Here is an 18,047-nt window from a genome sequence, read left to right on the forward strand (position 1 = left end):
CGAGTTGATGAGCAGGAAAAGGCATTAGGGAATGTGTTGTCATGAAGATAAGATGACATTATATTTATCTGGAGGACAATTCCTGTGCAGCAGTTGCAATATGACTCGGAGCGTCGCTCTCTCGGCTCTCGTTTAACATCGTCGTGACTGATTTGCTGGTTATATGCTCAAACAGTCTTGACTATTTTTGACTATCTTTATGACTTGTTAGGAGAGATACAGGGTCGTTGAGCGTTTCCTACTATTTGTTCATATTATTGGTGGTCCCCCATGGCGTGCTCTGGGGTTGCTGTTGTTTTACCAAGAAGTGAGGAGCTGAGACATCCATCGCGCTGAGAACTGGTTGCAAAACGGCAGCAGGGAGATCCGTTTGTGTGACAGCTCTCATCAAAACACGGCGACTACTGATTGTATGGTAAGCGGCGCGCGTAGTGAAGTGTCCTCAAATTAACCCCGCAGCCAAAGTACTAGTGATGGAAGAGACGTCTCTCCAGTATGTCAAACTGGAGTTGCTGCCCCGGCATTTACTGTCTGCCTTGTGCTTGTTGAGCACGATATTTTTTCTTTCTACTTTGATAAGCTAACCAAAACAGAACATTTCTTTGGTCTGTTTTCTTAGCCGAGTCTTTTATGATTTAAAATCATGGCCTTCATTTAAACGTGGTTGTCGTTCTAATTTTGTCCATGCCACATCGGTCTGCTCGGTAGAAGCCCAGGTGAAAGCTTTACCCACTGGGGCTGAGTTTCCTGAGGGGACGTGTTCTTTTAATCATACAGATTTAGAGGGGTCATTTTGGTACCACATCATGTGCAGTGAGCCCCATCTCTTTGCCCCATAGGGACCAGAGCATTACTGCCTTTTGACAGCTTTACTAACGTCCTTTTCTTCTTCTTCTTCTTTCCTACTACCACTAAAAGCTAGACTTGGTTTGATGAGCAACACAATGTTTTTTTCTTCTAATTACATTGCGCTTTCATGAAGTGAGCCGTCAACATTTCAGTCTTCTACCTCTGCACAGCCGGACACGCAAAATGCTTTTTGAAATCCAGCTGCTTAATAAGTGGACATTTTACTTTGTTTACTTGGTTTACTACTTAACCCCACGTGTTTTTGTGTGTATACTTCTGGCTGACGACATTGATTAGAGAGGAAATTGTACTTTTGGAGACATTATACAGCTCGGGATTGGGTGCAGTCTGCACATTTTAGGGCACGTTTACCATTTCATTCCTGTGTCAGGCTTTGTTTGTGGTAGTCGCTTGGCCAGCTAGGATCTCGCACAAAGGCGTTAATGCTCACGCCGCTGTCGGTTGCATTATTTTCTGAAGCGCCAGAGGGCGTACAAACTAAATATACTGCGAAGAAGCAAGAAGACAACAAGTGTAACTTGCGAAACGCCATAAACAACCTCCACAATGTTGAAGACGAATTGTAATTAACAGTAAAGTTGTATATCTCGTATTCGAAGACCCCTGTTACGAAAGGAGTCATTTATTACATGCATTATTATAGAGTATCCTGAAAATTTGATTTGGCTGTCAAAATATTTACTCAAATGTAGATTTTTAGCTTGGATCACGTGGCATTTACCAAATGATTACATCATTTTCTGGCGCACGTGCCGGCTAAACTCAACTTTGAGCTGTTTGCTCCAGCAGTGGCAGGTGTAGAACATGCCCGCCCTGTTTCCGAACCGAACCCCCCCCACCCCCGGTTCTGAAACCTCCCTTGCCTCTTCCGGCTCGCGGTGACCTTTCCCCTCAGTTTGTCCTGCTGCCGCCCCGCTACCTCATCCGTGACCTTGAAGGCCTCTTGTGTTGTTGCCTTGCCAAGTTTGTATGTCGCCATCACGGAAGCCTGTGGAATGTATTAGTGGGGGGAAGGGGAGCGTGTCAAGTTGGGTTCACGAGGAGGGATTACGTCACCCTGAGGCCGAGGCCCAAAAGGAATGCTGAGCTGTCAAATGGTGCATGTTACTTCACTGAAGTGGCGCTCACCCGGAGAAACGCTGTCCACAGGAGCTCGTGACAGTAATAAAATTCATCCAAAACAAGTGACGCTGCAAGACAATGTCACCTGCAAATGTGAATGTAGCACATGAAGATCTCAAATGGAGCCAATTGCCGTTTCTTGCCTGGCCTGTTTGAAGTGTGCAGTTGTTTTGCCGTCAGGTGCCCTTTTCTAAAGGAGAGAGGCGTTCTTCGTTCACCGTTTGGCTGGAGTTAACCCGTTCTGTAGAAGATCTGTGCTCTCGAAGCATTCCCGTTTGATTCGGCCAGGGAGGGGGAGAGAGAGAGAGAGAGGGAGAGAGGGAGAGAGAGAGAGAGAGGGAGAGAGAGAGAGGGAGAGAGAGAGAGAGGGAGAGAGAGAGAGGGAGAGAGAGAGAGAGGGAGAGAGAGGGAGAGGGAGAGGGAGAGGGAGAGAGAGGGAGAGAGAGAGAGAGGGAGAGAGAGAGAGGGAGAGAGAGGGAGAGAGAGAAGGAGAGGGAGAGGGAGAGAGGGAGAGAGAGAGGGAGAGAGGGAGAGAGAGGGAGGGAGGGAGGGAGGGAGAGAGAGAGAGAGAGAGAGAGAGAGAGAGAGAGAGAGAGAGAGAGAGAGAGAGAGAGAGAGAGAGAGAGAGAGAGAGAGAGAGAGAGAGAGAGAGAGAGAGAGAGAGAGAGAGAGAGAGGACCAGATAAACGGCGCAGGGAGATGGGAATGGGGGCAATGAGTTCTCTCTCTGTGTGTGTGTGTGCGCGCTGCCACATTACAGGAAAAAGGCTTCATGCTGACATGCATCTTCTATTGTTGTCATAGCTACACAGTGAGTGGGTTCAATTGAAAATGTGCGTTTGTTTTAATAAACCCCCTTTAGAGGAGAAGAGAGTTTACTGCAGCCCTTTCAGCATTTCAGCTCTTACCAACCGTATACTTAACTTTTGAAGCCAGCCATGCGGCCACAGACTAGGTGTACTTTGCAGACACTGGATCATTTATTTTGGCCAATGAATTACAAAATTTAAGTCCCTTGCTGAAATGTGGACGCAATACTTGCTTCACCAAATGTCACTGGGGCACTATAACAGACTTAACAGTTTTTTTTAACAGGCTGTAATTATCGGGTGACTGGATTTTTGCAGACAATATTAACAGAGGTCATCCACAAACTCTTGACTAGGTATTGCTCTGTTTGTTTGCTGTTGACTACCTTTCAGTTCAAATAAGTGATGCAGTCATAAAGCTACTTCCTAGCGATCGAGCTGATGGTTCACATCGTGTTGACCATCTCTAATGACAGCTGGTCGTTAGGGGAATCTTCCAGTTAAACTTTTAAGCACATCATAGCACTCTTATAAGCCTAGCACCGAAAAACGCCCTGAAATCAAGACTTGCAGGGATTCGGGACTGTGAAGTAATTGTTCATTCAGACTGGGAAGCTAAAATTAGCTCAAGTGCAAAGTCGATCATGAAATAAAATCTGCTCTAAATCCAGGTTTTGGACATGTGTCTTCAGTTTTCTATTTTCGTCCGTAGATTTTTAAGCACATCATCGCAGTTATCCACTAACATGTCAGGTTCCATGTATTCCGTAATTGTGGACTGTCGATTTAGTAAAAAGACAAGTTGAACCATTCACCTGGGGACCATGGTTGTTGGTTCATGTACCAGCTCCACCTTCCGAATTTGCATTTAGTCTAAACAGGCAAGCCAAATTAAAATAACGACAACAATTACCAGGTGTAATGCAAATTCCCAGATATTATCATGCATACAAAGCATCCAGATACAGATTCACATGTTGATATCAGGCCTAAATGGGTTCAAAGGCTCCTGAGCAAAAACTATTGCATTTCCCTATTAATAGTTTGTGGTATTAATGTTGTATAATAACAAAAAAGTAAACTTTACCCGAGAAGTAAGCAACTGGGACTGTCTGAATCACCTCGTGTCTACAGCAAGGGAATCAAACGCTTATCTTATTTGGTTGATCTACCTACTTGAACTTTAAATACTGTCTGCAGGCATCAATAGGCCCCCATTGGTCCATTTGTCTCGTACGCAAATACATTTTGGGTGTGATTTTAATATCTGTTTATGTGCTAGCGTCTCCGTGAGCCGAATCACAACTCTGATTGGATTTGTCTTTTCATTTTGCTCCATGATTGTCTGGGTTAGTCCTACTTCAGTATTAATGTCTATTTTCATGAAACACACTTTTTTCTGTGTTTTGTTTTTTTATCCCCAGGGCAATCAAGGCGTTCCAAGAGGTGCTTTACATCGACCCCGGCTTCTCAAGAGCTAAAGAGATTCACCTGAGACTGGGACTCATGTTTAAAGGCAACACGGACTACGAGTCAAGCTTAAAGGTAAACCCGGTTGGACATATTCTCAGATTGTGTAATAGACGCAATGGAAATCTTGATGATTATTTTGGTCCAGGTCTGGTCAAGCAGAAACTTATAGTACGGTCGTTGTTTTTTCACGAGCTTTCACACTGCTTTTTTCATGCAGTGATTCCAGGTTAACCCAGTGGAATCATTTTCCATTTATGCCAGTCTGTATTGTATACTTCATAGAAGCCTCCTTCCTGCCGAAACAGACTTGACCTCCCTAGTCCTCGGATTAACAAAGGCTGGTGGATCATCTGTCCCGTCTGTCTGAGCTAAACCCGTCTACGAGCCTATCTCCTGACACCTCTGAGCCATAGATGTCCAGGCAGTGACGAAAGGGCTTTCTGAAGGATCCTATGGATCTATTGTTGTCTGAGAGTGCCGGTTACCTTTGGAGACAGACTATCAGATCCTGGACGTTGTGCTACTCCAGATATTCTGTCACAGTAGTTTTGGCTTTTGAAGGCATTAGCATATAATTGAGCCTCAAAGAGCATTGTTTGTTTTTGTTTTAAACTCGTATGCTAAATGTTGAATGGTTGATTCTCGACTTCTGTTACTGAATTAAAGTAGTATGTAATATCATTATTGAATACAAACAATACGTGTTTGTGTGTGTGTGCGTGTTGATGCTGGAGCTGGTACAGTATTGAGCTAAACATGCTGCACGTGCTGCACGTCCTCATTCTGTCTTGGACGTGTCCCTCCCGCTTGGTCCTGGCTCGTTGCCAGCAACACACACACGTGAAAACACACTGCACACATGACTGCTCAATATACCTACAGGGAGGGGTGGGTGCACGTTTTAGAGGATCAGAGATTGAATGAATGTAGAAGAGGGAGAAATGTGAGAAGGGAAATGGAAGGGGGGGGGGGGGGGGACAGGAAATTGTCGGCAGAGACAGTTTGCTACAGATGACGAATGTCGGGGATAAAAGAAACGTCAAGATTTCTGTGAAGGATGCATGTTTCGTGGTGCTTTCGCTCCCCTTTTTCCTTTGGACCACATTGGATAGAGGAAGAGATTGAGAGGCATTGAAGTGATGGAAAGATGCTGGCAGTTTCTGAGAATACACTGTAATCTAATTAGGAACCAGCCACTGCAGTTTTGCTTGTAATCGCACCAAACTGCTTTTTTAACTACGAAAAACACAGACAACTTCAGGCTACTAGTGGCTGCAAATTTAGCCTTAAGTGGAAGAGGAAATGAAATTGGCACCAGAGCGCTTGTGCGCTGCATATTGGTACGGTGATGAGTTGGCGGTCTCCGTAGAGCCATGCAGCCATAGAGAAGAGCTGCGAAAGGAGGTGAGACAGAGGGAGGGAGGGGGAGACAGAGGTGGTGCGTGCTGCCTGTTCCAGCTTTGAGGTATTGTGTGTCATCTCTCTGCACTCTCCACTGCAGCTGTCTGCTGAATAGTAATCAGTGACACCAGGATAGAAGGGGGGGGGGGGAAGAAAGAAGGATAGCAGAGAGACGGGGAGAGAGAGAGTGAGAAAGGCGAGACATGGGGAGGGAGGTGGAATGCCAAGCTGACAATCCTGCTGCATTAACTGCCTGGTGGCAGAGCAAGTGTGGAAGGGAAGGATAGGAGAGATCTACTGGAGGATGCAGTGGGGTTCCAGGAGGAGTATGGTGTGCCAGCGATCTAGGTAACGCATTTGTGTGTGTGTGTGTGTGCGCAGCTCTTTTGCCTCAGCATGCATTGCAGATATTGACATTTAGCTATACAGGTCTTTTTTTTTTTTAAACCCCGTAAGAAACCCTCTCCAGCTGACCAGTGGAGTACGACAGCACCAGCAGAACAGTCTGTTCTCAAACTGTGTGCTAGATTCTTGTGTGCAGTTCCTGCTTCAGGAGGCACTAGAAGCTGACCCAGTTAAGAAACACATCTGGTGCCTTTTTTTTTTTTTTAAATGCATGAATCTGCGTGTGGCTGCATTGGTTTCACGGTGCAGCTTTTAGCAACAGCACCTGTCACCTTGAAGCCACCTATGGGTGTCCGAGTACTCTCTTTACAGATTCACAGGATCCGACACCTCGCTTGGAATTTGATATTTCCCCACTCTAATATTTAATTTTAATTTGTAACTGCTTGTAGGTGTATCTAAATCTGCTCTGCACATTTCTGATGCACTACAATGAAACATAAGGTCAGAACACTGGTTGGCGTAGCAACATGTCAACACACGAGGGAAGTGATAGAGTTGTATGGCAACCCTAAAGGGGGTCAGGAGAAAGCTGGAAGAAGAAAAAATACTGTTGCCTCTGTAAGTGTGTGATCTACTCGTGGGATATCTGTTCAATGACTCTGGATGGAGATATTGCCTTGTAGCATGCCACGCCTTGGCAGCACAGGCTTAGCTTCTGCAGACATCTGTCTTACCCGGCAACACCGTCTGTAGTTCACATGACGGGGGCAGGATGCCAGTGTAACGACTGGACGTCAGTGTCTTCTATTGAGGACGGTGTCGTCCGGTTGCACACGAGGAAGGAGGGAAGATGAGTGACCCCGAGACAGGAGTCACTGAGACTCAGCCCTCCAGCTATCGCTGTGCTCTCATGTTACGGTCAACAGGGTTCATCCATGGTTTGTTGTGGATCGTTAGCAGATTTGATGAAGGAGATTAAGAATGTCTGATTTCTCTACCAACCGTCATTGCTAGTATAAATTAAGGGATGTTTATTTTTCTATTCTGCTATCACTTTTTGTAGAAGTACAACATGAAGGCAGACAGTTGATTGCTTAAAAGGTTATATTAATAAAATCCCCCCCCCCCCCGCCTCTGTCCGCAGCATTTTCAGCTGGCTTTGATCGACTCCAATCTCTGCACTTTGTCCAAAGCTGAAAGTAAGTACTATTGTTATAATTACCAAAGGGTCACATGGAAACCAGCCATACACTGCCGTATAATGCAATATTAGATTTGATGTACCAGCCTGTCGGAGCTAGATGCCACATATTGAAACGACACAGGAATATTTCTACGGAGCAATTTCTTTCCCTCTCTGATGCCGTTTCCCTGCTGACTCTGCCCAAGACTGGGGTTGCCTAGGAGACAGCACATGGAGGAAGATATGGAAGTGCATGCACATACACACTGTGATTTCAGATTACATGTACGCTCTGGGGAAACTGTCCTACTCCCCCTCCCATCTGTGCTCCATACTGTTTGCAATCTGTACCCACCGAGGTCCACGGGGGGACTTTGTAATATTGTTGATCACAAACCCTTAACGCTTCCTTTCTCTGCTTATCCTTCACAGTTCAATTCCACATCGCTCATTTATATGAGATCCAGGTAAGAAATGTACAATTTCTTTTTTCTTTATTTTTACATTTGTGCAGTGTGAATTCGTATCTTACGTTGTTGAACAAACTGTTGCACAGGCAGCTCTGGAGGTTAAAGCAAGCATGGTTTCTATTTTTTCTCTCAAAGTCTGTGACTTCTTTTTGCTCTCGGAGCCTGACGAGGCTTATCAGATCTATTTTGTTATTAATGCTTTGGAGCAAAATAGTGTTTTTCTCTTAGATCTTCAAAACGGCCACTGTCCTGTGGTTAAATGGTGGTTAAAAAGAAGTTGCCTATTATTAGCAGTACTTTATCTTGCCTTGACATATGGACATGCTCTCGCACGCATTAGCTGTTGCTCCACTGTCTCTTTGTTTCATAAAGATGAGCCTTTCGAGTTGGTACACTCTGATCTGTCATCTTTCTTTGAGTTGATGTAAAGTTTAAATTGTACACGAGGAAGGGGAAGGTTATTAATTGCCTTCTCATGGGTGTTCAAATGAAAAGCTTGTGTATGGGTGAAGTTTACAGGTGGCGTTCAGCCAACAAGTTGCCACAGATGTTTGACCAATGGAAACTATTTTATTGTGACTGGCTGTAAATACATATTCAATGCTACATTTAAAAGACAGACACACAAAATGCTAATTGCATATAGATGTGGGGTGGAAATCGATTCTTGGATGCATTGCTATTCTCTCTTAAAAAAATTGTCTCGGTGCAGACAACTCTAAGTCGAAGTTTAGAAGTCAATTGTCAACGTTATTGATCGCCTGTAACGATTCTGTAACTCTGGGCTGTCCGTTACTTACCCCTTAACGCAACAGACATGAAACGCATGCGTCTTGTTTATATTCTACACTAAACTAAATACTAGTGGCGTATCGATGAGGGTGGCGGAGCTACGACTACAATCCAACCGACACCCCGCTGGCTTTTCCCCCCGTCCGACCGACTCTGAAAGGCGACACAAATCACAAAAGTAGATGGCAACTTGTATTGCCGACAACCAGTGTTTTGGCGCTACGTTGCACATTGTGTTCCCGAGATGCAACATTCCATCTCAACATTTTGCCCGTAACGAGAGGATTTGGTTGACGAGAAGTCTATATTACTATATTTATTTCTGAATATAATATTTTCTTCAATAAACCCTGATGATAAGCAGCCCACGGACTGAAGCTACCTTGCCCGGACAAGGGAAACCGGGGCACCCTCCCGGAGCCAGACCCAGGAGGGGAGCTCGTCGGCGAGCGTCTGGTGGCCGGGCTTTCGCCCATGGGGCCCGGTCGGGCTCAGCCCGAAAAAACATCATGGAGCAGCAGTCACCCTGTGGACCCACCACCCGCAGGGAGAATTATCGGGGTCTGGTGCTATGTAGACCGGGCGGCGGGCCAGGCGGGAGACCTGGGCGGGCCGATCGCTGGCGGCATAGACTAGCTCTAGGGACGTGGAACGTCACCTCACTAGCGGGGAAAGAGCCGGAGCTGGTGCAGGAGGTGGAGCGGTACCAGCTAGATATAATTGGACTCACCTCCACGCACAGCATGGGCTCTGGAACTAAGCTCCTGGAGAAGGGTTGGACTTTGTCCTTTTCTGGAGTTGCCCAGGGTGAGAGGCGCCGGGCGGGAGTGGGGATACTCACGAGCCCCCGGCTGAGCGCCGCTGTGTTGGAGTTTTCCCCGGGGAACGAGAGGGTCGCCTCCCTGCGCCTACGGGTTGCGGGGAGTAAGGCTCTGACTGTTTGTGCTTATGCACCGAACAGCATTTTGGAGTATCCGGCCTTCTGGGAGTCGGTGGGAGGGGTCCTGGAAAGGGCGCCGCCTGCCGACTCCATAGTTCCCCCGGGGAGACTTCAACGCTCACGTGGGCAATGACAGAGAAACCTGGCGGGGCGTGATTGGGAGGAACGGCTTGCCCGATCTAAACCCGAATGGTGTTTTGTTGTTGGACTTCTGTGCTAGCCACAGTTTGTCCATAACGAACACCATGTTCGAACATAAGGTGGCTCATAAGTGTACCTGGTACCAGAACACCTTAGGCCGGAGATCAATGATCGACTTTGTAATCGTATCATCTGATCTGCGGCCGTATGTCTTGGACACTCGGGCGAAGAGAGGAGCAGAGCTGTCAACTGATCACCACCTGGTGGTGAGTTGGATCAGATGGCGGGGGACTCGGCTAGAAAGACCTGGCAAGCCCAAACGTGTAGTGAGGGTGAACTGGGAACGTCTGGCAGAAGATCCTGTCCGGGAGGTCTTCAACTCCCACCTCCGGAAGAACTTCTCACAAATCCCGAGGGAGGCTGGGGACATGGAATCCGAGTGGACCTTGTTCAAAGCCTCTATTGTGGACGCGGCTGCTCGGGGCTGTGGCCGGAAGGTCATCGGTGCCTGTCGTGGCGGCAACCTGAGAACCCGGTGGTGGACACCGGGGGTGAGGGAAGCCGTCAAACTGAAGAAGGAGGCCTTTCGGGGCCTGGCTGGCCCAGGGGTCTCCTGAAGCAGCTGACGGGTACCGGCGGGCCAGAAGGGCTGCAGTGGCGATGGTCGCGGAGGCTAAAACTCGGGCATGGGAGGAGTTCGGGGAGGCCATGGAGAAGGACTTTCGGTTGGCCTCAAGGAAGTTCTGGCAAACCATCCGACGGCTCAGGAAGGGAAAGCAGGGTCTACCCCAGGCTGTTCTCAGCAGGGGGGGGGGGGGGGGAACTGCTGACCCGGACGGGGGACATCGTCGGGCGGTGGAAAGAGCACTTTGAGGAACTCCTAAACCCGGCCAACATGTCCCCCGGAGAGGGGGCAGCGCCAGAAGACTTTGGGGTGGATTCACCCATATCCCTGGCAGAGGTCGCTAAGGTAGTCAAAAAGCTCCTTGGTGGCAAGGCGCCAGGGGTGGATGAGATCCGCCCTGAGATGCTGAAAGCGCTGGACATTATTGGGCTGTCTTGGTTGACACGCCTTTTCAGTGTTGCATGGGGGTCGGGAACAGTGCCCATGGACTGGCAGACCGGGGTGGTGGTTCCCATCTTCAAGAAGGGGGACCGGAGAGTGTGCTCGAACTATCGTGGTATCACACTGCTCAGCCTCCCGGGAAAAGCTTATGCCAGGGTGCTGGAGAGGAGGCTCCAACCGCTTGTCGAACCTCAGATTCAAGACGAACAGTGCGGATTCCGTCCCGGTCGTGGAACAGTGGACCAGCTCTTTACCCTCGCAAGATTACTGGAGGGGTCCTGGGAGTTTGCCCAACCAGTTTACATGTGCTTTGTAGACCTGGAGAAGGCTTTCGACCGGGTCCCTCTGGGTTTTTTGTGGGGGGTGCTGCGGGAGTATGGGCCATCCGGTCTCTGTACGCCTGCATTAGGAGCTGTGTTTGTCTCCTCTGTAGTAAGTCAGACACGTTCCCGGTGGGTGTTGGCCTCCGCCAGGGCTGCCCTTTATCACCGGTCCTGTTCGTGACCTTCACGGACAGGATATCTAGGCGCAGCCAGGGGGCGGCGAGGATCCGGTTCGGGAGTCTCGGGATCGCCTCTCTGCTGTTTGCGGATGATGTGGTCCTGTTTGCCTCCTCGGACCGTGACCTCCAGCATTCACTGGGGCGTTTTGCAGCCGAGTGCGAAGCGGCAGGGATGAGAGTTAGCACCTCCAAATCTGAGGCCATGGTGCTCTGCCGGAAACCGGCGGATTGCTCCCTCCAGGTGGGGGCAAACTGCCTACCCCAAGCGAAGGAGTTCAAGTATCTCGGGGTCTTGTTCACGAGTGAGGGTAAGGTGGAGCGGGGAGAACGACAGGCGGATCGGTGCGGCTGCAGCAGTAAAACAGGCGCTGTACCGGTCCGTCTTGGTGAAGAGGGAGCTGAGCCGGAAGGCAAAGCTCTCCATTTACTGGTCGGTCTACGTTCCAACCCTCACCTATGGTCATGAACTCTGGGTCGTGACCGAAAGAACGAGATCTCGGATACAAGCGGCCGAAATGAGCTTCCTCCGTAGGGTGGCCGGGCTCAGCCTTAGAGATAGGGTAAGGAGCTCGGACATCAGGGGGGAGCTTGGAGTCGAGTCGCTGCTCCTTCGTGTCGAAAGGAGTCAGCTGAGGTGGTTCGGGCATCTAGTCAGGATGCCTCCTGGACGCCTCCCATTAGAGGTTTTCCGGGCACGTCCAACTGGTAGGAGGCCCCGGGGAAGACCGAGGACACGCTGGAGGGATTATATCTCCCGGCTGGCCTTGGAACGCCTCGGGATCCCCCAGAATGAGCTGGAAAGTGTTGCGGGTGAGAGGGACCCGACCCCGGATAAGCGGGTGATAATGGATGGATGGATGGATTTCTGAATACGGTCAGCTTTCGATGTCAAAGGATTCAAAACATGGTTCTCTTGGCAATGCTGGGGAATATGTTGAGAAATGTAACCGTTCAATTGACACATCTCTTTTATTAGTTACTAATATTGTATGAATACGAGATAATGGAAGTAAATGTAGTAAATGCATCAGTTTTTTTACATTATGAATCATTACAAATATGCGTTTTAGAGATAGTAGTCACAGTGACGAAATAAATATCATGTATAGAAATTATAATGTTGATGCATCAAGATCGTAGCCCTCTGAATCAGAATCAATTTGAACCGCAAGATGCCTTCAGATTCCTAAACAACCCTACGCTGGAAGCTGATGCTGGAGAGAGTTAACTACTTAAAGTAGTTTGGCTTAATCTTCATCTGCAACTGTGCAGCAATACCGGCTTTAAACAGAATAACGAGAGGTGCACAAATACAAAATGAGAAGCTGCGCAACATTCGATTGTTGAGATTTTTCTGTTTTTCTGTCAACGTTTATAAACGAAGCTTCGATCATTCGGTGCAGCCCTACGGTTTACACACAACCTCCCATTCTTGCTGGTGTGACCATGATTTTAATGCAGTTATGCATTACAAAGTGTCCCAAGACGAAACAAATACTGGACATGGCAGGCGGTCTTTGCACCTCGTCCATTATTCTGGAAAATGTGCCATCCAGGAAAAAGTCTGCAGCAGCATCTCTATTCAAAACTATGAACATCAAATCCAAAACACTTGAAGAGATGTTCTGCTCTAGAAGAATGTTAGCTCTTTACTTGAGTCTTTATTTCAGTGAGTCTTTACTGGTGAGTCAGATATCAGTGTTTGTCATCTGGCTTCATGACGATCATTAATCCAAGCAGGAAGGAACCACTAAGAGCCTCTCATTTATGTGCCCCAAGTGTCGGTGTTTACCCTGAGGTGTTTTTAGTGTGTGCAGACAGGAAGAGTTCAGGACGTGTGTGTGTGTGTGTGTGTGTGTGTGTGTGTGTGTGTGTGTGTGTGTGTGTGTGTGTGTGTGTGTGTGTGTGTGTGTGTGTGTGTGTGTGTGTGTGTGTGTGTGTGTGTGTGTGTGTGTGTGTGTGTGTGTGTGTGTGTGTGTGTGTGTGTGTGTGTGTGTGTGTGTGTGTGTGTGTGTGTGTGTGTGTGTGTGTGTGTGTGTGTGTGTGTGTGTGTGTGTGTGTTTCCTCACACCCGCATGGGCATTTAGAGCTGCAGAGTCTGAGATGTGGGCGGCTTGCTTTCAAGAAGACTTGTGTTTGAGCTGATAAGAACATTCAGTCCACACACACACACACAAACAAACCTTGACGTATGGGTCCAGACCCAAGGTCAGCAAGGTCGTCAAGTTAAAACAAACAGTGGGCTCATCTCCGACTAGCCGGGCTCAGGTTTCCCCAAAAATATAAAGTGTGCACTTCCGTGGACACGCACACATGCACCTAAACGCAGACACACACGCACTTAAACCTGCCAGACGTGTTGAGTCCGGCCTGTCCTCTTTCACAATGACCCTCCCCCGTGTGTGTGTATGTTGTGTTGTGTGTGTGTGTGTCTGTCTGTCTGGCTGGCCATTACGAGTGTGAGGAGGTCTTAAGACTCTTTGTGTCTGTGCAGATAGAACCATAAAACACACTGACCCTCTTGTCTGGCTTAAACAACCTCTCTGTCTCTCTCTCTCCTCGTGTTCTGCCTGCAGAAGAAATACAGAGCGGCAAAGGAAGCGTATGAAAATCTGTTGCAGACCGAAAATCTTCCTGCACAGGTGAAGGCGACCACACTGCAACAACTTGGTGAGTGTACCTTGCCAATACTCTCCCTTTTGGGCCATCATGTGGTTCAATGAGACTTATGTCTGCACAACGCAAACTACTTTTCTGCTACTTTCTACCTGTTTCAAAGTGCTGGTTTGAGCGTGTGCGCTGCAAGGGAGCATTGTTTTCTCCTGTTTTCCTCCCCCGCCCCCACCACCGGGCGTAGACGCACACACGTGCACTCAAATGCAAAGCCTTGTTGTGTTTGAGATGATAGAAAGCTACTTTTGCAGTATTGTGAAACAGAAACGTCACTCTGTAGTCCCACTGCTATGATTAGAGGAAATTTTAAACGTTTGAAGTTCCATTACACACGTTTCAAGCTGATTTAAAGTGTTGCTGCAATGGTAGTCCAAGAAAAACATCTATATTGCAAATGTGAATTCAGTGTTTCCCCACATAATCTTGCGAAACTATGGTGGTTGAGCCTATTTAGTACATTTTAAAGTTAAACGCATCAATCTGGTGCACTTTGAGGGATAAACCTAAGGTGCTAGATAAGAACATAATGCTCTTGTAACCAAAGTGTAGGTCAAATGCAACACATTGGCATTGGTTTACAGTTTTGTGTTTATTGCCAAGAAAGTTTGGTTTGCCTGACGGTACTCAATAAAATGGATCTCCAAGCGAAATTTACCTGTGTTTTCTCATTTAGCAGATATTCTCCTGCTCTGCTTGTTCTCATATTGTAGTCTGCTCTCGTACTGGAAATGTGCTTTCAGAAAGAACAGGGTTTGCTTTTGTGCCAATTAATCAATGAAGCTTTTAAGATCACCTTCAAGTTCACAGCTTTGAAAGTGTAGCGGCAGCCACAATGTTAGATTTACGCCTTTTCAACACGTTTTTTTTCTTTCTTCTGTGCAAACACGGAGAGGGAGTTCCATTTTCTTCCCCCCCCGCGCAGTTGTAAAACCCATTCCAAGTCTAGCCTGCTGAGGTTGTCATGGTGACCTGTGGAGCTTGCCACAGGTGTATAGGAGACGAACGAGGGAAGGCGTGCATGTGTGAGTTGTTTGTAAATGCTGGTTCATATGAGAGCTTTTGAAGTGTGTGTGTTTGAGAAGAACACCCCCTCCCTCCCCCTCTTTGTCTGCCTCTTTCCTCCCTACCCACTTCGACTGAGAACTGTGGAAGGACAAGCCATTTGTTTGATTCTCCCTCCATTTGAACATCAGGCAGTAGTCTCATCTATTTAATTGGACATCGTGTCTTTGGCTTCAGGTGCTCAACCTGTGTTTAAAAAAAAAAGAAAATTAGACATTATTCAAAATCCAACAGTGCTCTTAATTCTGCGACACAGTGCTCTGGTGCTAGCTCAGGAGCGAGGGAAGAGCCAGCTGTCCGAGGTGTTTTCTAATCTGGAATACTCACCCCCAGATCTTTTTGCTCCGCTCCTCCAGGCTGGATGCATCACACGGTGGAACAGCTGGGGGATAAAGGCACGAAGGACAGCTATGCCATCCAGTGTCTACAGAAGTCTTTAGAAGCAGACCCGAACTCTGGCCAGTCCTGGTACTTTCTCGGCAGGTAAGACAAACAAGGGTGCGGGTGTGTATTTTGCAGGGCTAGCCTCTAACCTGTGGGCGCCTGGGACGTTTAGCGAGTCCAGAGTAGACTGTTTGTTTGTTTTTACCTCAAAGCCATCTGCCAGTGTGCTATGATAATCATCTTGGCTACATGAGCTTTGTGTTGGTTGAATAGAGTCTGTAGTGGGTTCTCCTTGGGCCAAATAGGCAGCCTAAAAGCACACAGGTGTTGGCGCAGATGAGCATACAACCCCCTCCCTCCCCTTGAGATCCACGCTGTCCCTTTTTAGTTTAAAGCTAGACCTGGCCATTAAAAAGCTGTCTGCGTGCAACCATGTCAGTGGTTTTCTGTTCTTCTTAGGTTTGCATGATTTTCGCAAAATTTCTGATCACTGTTATTCATTTATTTTAGAGGCAAACATTTTCTTTGCACTTTCACATTTAAAGAAATGGAGCTTTCATTTCCATGTTGTGCTACATTTCTGCTGACGCACAAATTAGGGCAGCACAATATTTTTGCTGCCATATGAAAAATGCAGGAATTTTTTCCCCTTAATTTTATAGGCTACATTTGAAAGTTAAATCAATCTGGTGCACTCCGAGGTCAAAAGGAAGAGGTGAACAATGTTAGCCGCAGACCCTTTGCACTGACGACCTTCTTGTCTTTATTTTTCCCTTCATCTTCTCCCCTTCCAGGTGCTACTCCAGTATTGGGAAGGTGCAGGATGCCTTCATCTCTTACCGTCAGTCCATCGATAAGTCAGAGGCCAGCGCTGACACCTGGTGCTCCATAGGGTAAGAACAGAACTCAGTAGTAGTATATTTTTATACTGAAATGCATAGTAAATGTCAAAAGCACAAAGGGTTAGGGCTTGGTACTGGAACAACACTATCCGGAAGGAAAAGAAACACCATTTGTATGGTTTCGCTTGAAGCCAATCGCCGCAAGAATTCTACCATTTAATGGGAAGTGTGATTGGCCCACTAGATTAGCAGTTACAACCCACACAGCCCCATATATGACAGAATTGGCTTTTCAGCAGGCCGAGATGCCACCAAAACTTTCAAAAGTACGGCTGTACCACACACCTGTGGCGTCTGATGAAATAAATGCTTCCGTTCACATGATGGGTATTGAATGAAGTAGAAGAAATTGATCAAATCAAGCACACTGTTGGTATCGGTATCACTTTAGGGGCGATAGGGGTGCTAACATTTTGACTGGTTTATAGCCGTTCATCTGTTCAAGGGTGCTTTGTGCTCACGGCGTCGGTGGCTGTCAAAGCACCTCGTGGAGATGCACTGACTGCAGTGCGACAGAGGACATGGGGAGAGGGTAGATAGCCGTAGGGGATTCAGACCAGATCTATAGATAGATGTATAAAGGGTAGCGTATGTCCTCTGAGAGTTGGGATGGCTCAGAACAATAAAGGCCTAAACCCAGGAAGATGGAAAGTGAATAATTCCTCTCTCCCCCCCCCCCCCCCCCCTTGCCTCCAGGGTGCTCTACCAGCAGCAGAACCAGCCTATGGATGCACTGCAGGCCTACATCTGTGCTGTTCAACTGGACCACAGCCACGCGGCCGCCTGGATGGACCTGGGCACCCTCTACGAATCCTGCGGCCAGCCGCATGACGCTATCAAGTGTTACATCAATGCCACGCGCAGCAAGGCCTGCCTCAACACTGCTGCACTCACACAACGCATCAAGCTGCTGCAGGTAGGCCTGGCCTTTACATTAAGCCCCAACATCCAACCCCCCCTTTTGTTAGATGTTGTGCAGTATTTTGGTGTGTGTGTGTGTGTATATTAAAGTGCTGCGTTCAGCAATCAGCTTTTTTTCTTTTTAAAATGCAGATTGTGCTTTTGTCATTTTTATTTCTGATCACTAAGATATGAATGCTAATTCATATTGGTGTGTTTAAAAAAACAAACATTTTTCTCACTTGTAATTGTAAAGCATACCTTCATGGCATTGAACATTTGTTTTTATATTCTGTATGCAGTTACCTAAATCACCACCTCCAAGTAAGCAGTAGTCTTTGCAGTGGCTTTCTTGTAAAACCCACGCTCAGCACTAAAGTTTGTCTTACACAATTTCTCCTAGGCTCAGTTGTGTAACCTACAGCCAGGTAGTCTGCAGAATAAGAGTAAAATGCTTCCTAGTATTGAGGAGGCATGGAGCCTACCCATTCCTGCTGAGCTCACGTCCAGGCAAGGGGCCTTGAACACTGCACAAGCACAGCAGGTGAGATCCAGTTCATACAAGAGACTACAGCCTCTTGGAAATTACTTGAACAAAACATTCACGTGGACTAAAAGCTGGGGCCTCGCTCTCATACTTTCAGACGTTGAAACTCTGGTTCGCAACTTTCACTTTGCATTCGTTGCCAACGTCTGGGCCGCAAGACGAAAGAGGACATACGGTCTGAAGGAATCGGAACGAGGCCCATATTCCAATAATCTAATTACCAGAGTGTAGTCGACCTTCATTGTGCCTCCCCGTGTCACATGACAAGTGTTGAAATTAATAAGCAGAGCTACAACGGGGCTCGTTATGTCCCACAGCGCTCGTCCTCAATGCGAAGACGCACAAATCATGTGCAGCAATGACAAATATATTTGGCAAACGGCAAGGCTGAAAATGAATGCTTAATGGACACAGTTTATTAAGTATAAAGAATGCATGTATTTTGTGTGCCATGTATTTGAC

General features: G+C 47.4%; 1 protein-coding gene across 3 annotated transcripts in view; it reads left to right on the forward strand.

The window, feature by feature from the left end:
- Positions 1-18,047, forward strand: part of kdm6a (lysine (K)-specific demethylase 6A) — a 37,351-nt gene that overhangs the window by 8,602 nt on the left and 10,702 nt on the right. For 2 of the 3 annotated variants that reach the window (XM_034562537.1, XM_034562539.1), the window contains exons 6-13: positions 4,226-4,346; positions 7,168-7,222; positions 7,639-7,673; positions 13,694-13,787; positions 15,209-15,335; positions 16,031-16,129; positions 16,835-17,054; positions 17,442-17,582. In XM_034562537.1, the coding sequence (XP_034418428.1) occupies positions 4,226-4,346; positions 7,168-7,222; positions 7,639-7,673; positions 13,694-13,787; positions 15,209-15,335; positions 16,031-16,129; positions 16,835-17,054; positions 17,442-17,582 (892 nt within the window). Of the gene's footprint in view, positions 1-175; positions 416-4,225; positions 4,347-7,167; positions 7,223-7,638; positions 7,674-13,693; positions 13,788-15,208; positions 15,336-16,030; positions 16,130-16,834; positions 17,055-17,441; positions 17,583-18,047 lie in introns of those variants that run through there. The other variant, XM_034562540.1, reaches the window with a different exon arrangement.

Source organism: Cyclopterus lumpus, chromosome 21, assembly GCF_009769545.1.
Source record: "Cyclopterus lumpus isolate fCycLum1 chromosome 21, fCycLum1.pri, whole genome shotgun sequence".
Lineage (NCBI taxonomy): Eukaryota > Metazoa > Chordata > Actinopteri > Perciformes > Cyclopteridae > Cyclopterus > Cyclopterus lumpus.